This window comes from Rhagoletis pomonella, unplaced genomic scaffold (genome assembly GCF_013731165.1).
Source record: "Rhagoletis pomonella isolate Grant_MI unplaced genomic scaffold, Rhpom_1.0 Rhpom_scaffold_06435, whole genome shotgun sequence".
In the NCBI taxonomy this organism is placed as follows: domain Eukaryota; kingdom Metazoa; phylum Arthropoda; class Insecta; order Diptera; family Tephritidae; genus Rhagoletis; species Rhagoletis pomonella.
The window spans coordinates 1-6,449 of record NW_023464966.1 but is presented as its reverse complement, the minus strand read 5'-3'; the positions used below and the strand labels follow the sequence as shown (position 1 = coordinate 6,449).

The 6,449-nt window shown below is 34.3% G+C and overlaps 1 protein-coding gene across 1 annotated transcript; it reads left to right on the top strand.

The window, feature by feature from the left end:
- Positions 1-1,055: 1,055 nt before the first annotated feature.
- LOC118755506 (protein odr-4 homolog) lies at positions 1,056-1,998 on the top strand (the record flags this gene model as incomplete). Its single annotated transcript, XM_036490340.1, is given in 1 exon segment — positions 1,056-1,998. A coding segment is annotated over 1 exon segment (871 nt), but the record flags the coding sequence as incomplete, so codon positions are not given.
- Between the last annotated feature and the right edge of the window lie 4,451 nt (positions 1,999-6,449).

The following is a 6,449-nucleotide window of genomic DNA, read 5'->3' as shown; positions in this document are numbered from 1 at the left end:
TCAACCAGATTAGTATGGGACCACCTCTGAGACACCACCTTTCCGAGAATTATCGAAATCGGTTGACGTGGTCCAAAGTTATGCGGTAACATACATAAAAAAAAAAAAAAAAAAATATTCCGACGAACTGATAACCTCCTCCTTTTTTGGACGTCGGTTAAAGAGAGACAGCAAAAAAAATGAAGTGAGCGAGATAAGAGGAATGAGAGAAATATGTAGCAATTCCAACAACAAAACAACTAGCACAGGGTCGCATTTATCTTGCTGTGCTATTTTGCAAAATATATACATGGGTTTCAACGTTGCATATTTTGCAGCGATAGGAAATGTTGTTTCCCATGTATCTTTTTGTTGTGTGTTTGCAAGTATGTAATGCAATCCATGCAATCCGTGCTACGTGCAATGGCTTTGCAAGATTTGGAGAATACCCCTAATGTAAATAATAATGCTGAATATGTCGCATGCGTTCCTTATGTTGACATGCGTAGATTTGATGCATGATTTGATTTTAACTTATTCGACAGGGTCTTCATATATCACACTCAAACATGTATAAGCGACATGATATAAACTGGCACTTGCATGATGTGGCACATGTCGCTATGTTTTATAGTGCAACATTTGCAGTCCTTTAATACATATCTGTGCCATTCAATTAAAGTAGCCTTAGTTCGGATATGCACTTTTCCCTTTAAACCAACATTTCATTGTGGTTCCAAACAATAATTTAACGTTTAACCAGTCATAGGTATAGTTCAAGATACCGTTTTAATGGAAGTTTAATAAAAATATAAAAATTTTCAAGTGTATGTGATTATTTTTTAATTCAAAGTCAAACCTTCTAAAGTCACTTAAGGTACTTTAATTGAATGGCATAGATATGTATATATGTACTGTTACTGCGGAGATTTTTAGCAATGGGTGTATATTATTATTCCTAATCACATGTAGCCATGTAAATTTAATTTTTAAAATTAGGTCATATGCCTAATGAATTTAATAGCTTTGCATTTTTTTAAACAGGATATATTCACTTAATTTATTTCAATTTACAGGGGAGGTTCATTTGCATCAATGAATTGCTATTTTTTGGATAAACCTATTGATTGGTATGCGTTTGAATGTTGCTACGAACTGGACGACATTTTTCCAATTTTTGATGACACACGTAAAATTAACATCGAGGATCAGTTTCAACGTGCTATATCTTCAATGAAGCAAAGCTTGTCCAAATGTGAAATTTTTATAGAAAACGCGTTTGTTGATGACTCTTTATCATTGGAAGAATTTGTGACTATCAATCGTAAAAACGTAGCTAATGAAAACTATAAGGCAACTTTATTTCTGCCTGTCAAGTGTCATCAAGGTAGCGAAAACTTTATTAAAGTAAGAAAATTCAAAGGTACCATTCGCCTTACTGGCGTTATTTCTTCGCGTATATGGTGCACTAAAACCAATGTTTTGGGCGATGTTAAGCGATTTTTGCGGAACGACATATTACGTTCATTGGCGGCACGTATCCAAGTTTACTGCGATGGTTTGACCGATCCTCATGTTAGCAACGATGTTATTTTTATAAGTGAACCCCCACGGCGCATATTTTTTAACATATTCGTCGATGGAACAATTAATGCAATACAATTTTCAGAATACATATTTCGAGGAGAAGCTCCAACTGTAGCTGTTGCGCAGGCTAAACAAGTTCTTGATTTAGACGTCAGTTCAGAGAATATAGTGACAGACATGGAGGGCTTACCTGACGATGAAATATTTAGTGACAGGTCATTGTCAAACTTACAGAAGACTTCTACCCAACAAATTGGCAATTCAACAAAATACTTAACAAGATCAATTTATATTTTGAGTATTTCATTAACGCTTTTGATTCTTTTGTTGTCTGTTTGGATGCATTACTTCTTTCATTGACTACATTTGGATATGCACATATTTTATTCTTTACACATAATTTTAAATAAATAGCATACAGAAATCTATTAATCCCCAGAGCTTTATTTGGTTTACTTGGATAAAATACAGCAGATCTATACAAAGTTTTGCTAAAATATTGCAAGAAATCACACATTATTTTAACTTTTTCTTTAATTATACTATAAAATAACCTATGTCGAGCCTTTTCCTTAAACTGTACACCATTGCGACAAACAGGACTAAAATGGAGAGTCCGATTGAAATCTCCATATGAACTGTAAGTATTTCTTGTTTTTAGGAGAAATTAACCCATTTTCAGTGGTACTCCTCCAATGATTTTCTTTCGTTATATGAGGTAAAATTAGTGCAAAAAAATTTAGAAAAAAGTTCGTTTTTACTGCGGTCGCCCCTCGGCAGGCAATGGCAAACCTCCGAGTGTATTTCTGCTATGAAAAACAGGTTCTCATAAAAATACCATCGCCGTTCGGAATCGGCGTAAAACTGTAGGTCCATCCACTTTGTGTGAAAACATCAAGGCGCACGCCACAAATCAGGGAGAAGCTCGGTCAAACACTAACATATGTGTAAGCCCCAATCTATTATTATTATTATTATTATATAAGGTAAATTGGGTCTCTTTTTTTAATAAAAGGACAAAGAAATATAGCTGTTAAACAGTGTTTTAATTATTATAGCAGAAAACTATTACGCTGCATATTTCAAACATTTCGGGAAATCTACGAACGTAGCATACACTCTGAATACACCCGCTCGCACAGTGAGGGAAATTATGAAAAAGCTGGTCAATATTCCAAAAATCAAAGTTGTACGACTTTTGCAAAACGTGGTAATTTGTCAAGAGGAAGGTCCATTGCGTAGTGTAGGGATGCACAGCAGAGGTGCACGCAGTCGACGTCGCGGGCAAACTGCGCGCACGCGAGTGTGCTTGGCGAGGTGAAGTGAGCTGTACGGAGATGGCATCGTATACATATTAACCACTACACACTTATTTTCAAGTAAAAATGCGTGTATGTATGTGTGCTTTTGCGACAACTGAGCCAGTGTGGCATCAGGCCACCCGAAAAAGCCAATTTTCCAAAACAAAAGCGCCAGGTTTTTATTATCATGTTTAAAAATTTGTTTGATTGAGTAAAAAGTGTATATAGTACATATCCATTTCCTCACGTTTTTATTAATAAACTAATTTCAATACATTTATAGCAACGCAGAACATATTTAATTTACCTATTCCTCACATTTTATTCGGTAAAGGATTTCCATCTTAATGTAGAATATTAGTGTATAGTGTATACATACATACATATGGACCTATGGATTCGGTGTGCTTAAATTAAAAAAGCATGACTAAATAACGCACCAAGCATTGAATTCCATTTATTTTGGCTTTTTGGTTTCCCAAAAGCACTAAATTTAGTGCAAAATGCACGACCTTGGCAACAGTGAGCTGAGCACATCAATGCTCAAGCAGTGATGCCAGGCAAGTATTGAGTAAATGCGCTATGTAAATTTTTCTTTTAAAGCAAAAGTTCTAATTGGCGAGGGTATTGATTTTTGGTTCTTACATAGAACACTGATGAGATTCACAAACTTATCTTTGGACTTAATTAAAATAATCAACATTATTTGTAGACGAATATATTTGTGTTCGTATGAAATAGTAGCTTATGTCGGGAGGCTGGCTTTAGTAAAATGTACCATTTCCTATATTCTTTAAACCACAAGGAATTTTTTTATGAAACTTTATACGAATATTGACTTGCTAGCATCGCCATTAACATTACCGTTTTACGTTTTTTTTCCAAGAGTTCTTTAACGACTCGGCGCCAGTGAGTCTTTCGCAATCGTATGCTGCGAATGGTTCATTATACTAAAGCCAGTCTTCCGACATAAAGCCCTGTATGAAGCTCTCAAGAAAACGGTCAAGAAAAAATTGCCATTATTTCGCGTGTGTGTCCAAGGAATTTTGACATTTTTGATACTTCACAGCCTGTTGCCTCACTCTTTCCTCAAGAAATAATGGAACGGGCATATATTTCTGTTGCAAACCTGGGTTGCCTTGTGCTCTTTTTTCACAAAAAACTTTAGAAAACAGTAGTAGAAAGCGTAGTAAATGTCTTAAGAACTGCGTACTGCCTTAAGGAAATTTTACTCAAGAAAATTTCTTAGCCATTTCTTGTACGTCATTTTATATGGAGTTTTTGCTTTTCTTGAGAGCTGCATACAGGCCTTAAGTTACTATTCTATACGAAAACAGATATGTATACTTCCTAATAGGCTTGTAAAATGCCCAATACCCAAATCCCTCGCATGAGTTATTATCGGTAAAAAATTGGGTACGCTCAAATCTGGCATCGCTGCAGCAAGTACAGCGCCAGTGAAACAGTGTTGATATTTTAAGTACAATTGTACTTTTTTCAGTACAATTAATTTTAAAATGTACAAAAGTACAATTTGCCCATTTTAAGTACAATTTCAACATCAAAAATACTTTTTGTACCAAACGCTCAAATCTCGTCTAGCACTTTGATTCTTAATCCGTTTACATTTAAGTAAATATATATACCTATATTTCATATTTGCTACAAAACTAAATTATGAATTGTAATTTTGAATGTAAACGTGATTGCGAACAGTAATATTAGAGATGTGCGTTATGGTAATTGCGATTTCTTATCACCGGCGGGTAAAATATCCCTCATCGCTATTTATTTTGAAAAAATCTTTGGAAATGCAATTTACCTAATGGCGATCCTGCAGAAATAGAAGTAATTGAGCAATTCGGGGGTTGCAAGTAAAAAAATGTATGTAAATTCCATGCGTTGAAATTATAAATTTCCCTTGAGGATTTCCATTTTATCGATAGTGATCTCATTTTATGTTCATTAATATGAACTGACCTATATAGTGTATTAATGTTTTATCATCATTGTCTTCATCTTTGACAAAATTACACGGTCACCCGGTATTTATTTTATTTTTTTTAATAATTTTAATTATTTTTTTATAAAATTATAGCTCATTGTCAAACAAAAACCTTGCAAATAAATCCAAACTTGAAAGATTGAAAAAAATCAACAAAGTTTCATCAAATTTTCACAGTTGTTGTTCAGAATTAATAGACATGTTTTGGGTTAACATTTTTGTAGCCCATTCATTCTAGTATAATAAGGTGCAAGTTTGAAGTGTCAAAAAAATACCATTGATTTTTTGAATTTTTCTGTTTGCGGTGTTGCGCACTAGGAAATCTAATTAAAAAGCTCGAAATTTTTACGCAAGTTTGTTAATTTTTTTAATGCTGCAAAAAGATTGAACCTTGGTACGGCTTTTTTAAGTATAAACTGCATTTTTATAAAAAAAATACACAATATTAAGATTTAATGGTCAAATCTTGTCAATATGTGAGTGTCGTAAAGTTTTGATAAGCACTTGAAATGCTATTAAAATGTCAAAACTTATTACCGAATCCAAAAAGATGTCTCTTTTATCCATTAATAACAACTTTGTTGTCGAGGTTTTGCTAGAGCTTTTACAAAAATGCTTGTTGACGGCAATAAAATCAATAAAAGCGCGATCACATCCTCACCGCATGAGTGTTCGATACCAACTGACGGTATGCAGTTTGGAAGTGAGATTCTTCTGCTTGCGTTTCTATGTTTATATCATTTGTCACTTTAAGCACATACGATTAAATGTAAAAAAAAAAATATTTTTAATTGCGGATCCGAAAGAAATATTTATTAGTTGCATTGAGTTACGCAAAAGTAGTGGCGAAAATCAATCGATTGTGCTGAAGGTGCCGGCTCCTTCCGAAAATGGCACAATGCACACTCATTTTCCATCACTGTCACACATACAATCTCACTATTCTGTTGACTTCGTTTTCCCCTTCCGATAACTTTTTGCTTCCGCGCTTGCCCAGCACCGCTGTGCAAAGCTTTGCACGCGCAGTCGCCCGCGACACATATGTGCTGATTTGGGCTTCCCTAGCGTAGTGGATGAAAAGTATAAGGCACCGTTTTTTTGTATCTTCTCACTAGATCAGTTTGTGCTGCTTTTTTCATTGGCTCTAAAATTGTGCTTCGGAAATTTGTTTTTAAAATAGTGGTTAAAGCACTTAATTATTTTTTGCGAGATAGAGAGCGTTTCTGACGTTATCTAAGTAATCTAAGTCATCAAATTTAAATTTTTGACACAAGTAAATAGTATATCTAAAAATTAATTGTAAAAGCTGTCTCAAAAAAAAAATATAAGAATATTTTTTGATTGTTGAAAAAGTTGTGATCGCGGGAGATCGGGCTATATTGAAGATGATAGCAAAAACAACGTACTTCAAGAATCTAAAAAAAGGAACCAGATTCGTCCAAGTTATGTTGTAATTCACGATTTAATAGCGCGATAAAATAAAAACAGTGCTCATTGTGTTGTGTGGAAAGCTTACACAGGACAACAGATGATTTTGGTGCGGCAAATGTTAAAGCTGTTTTTGATAGACTTTTTTG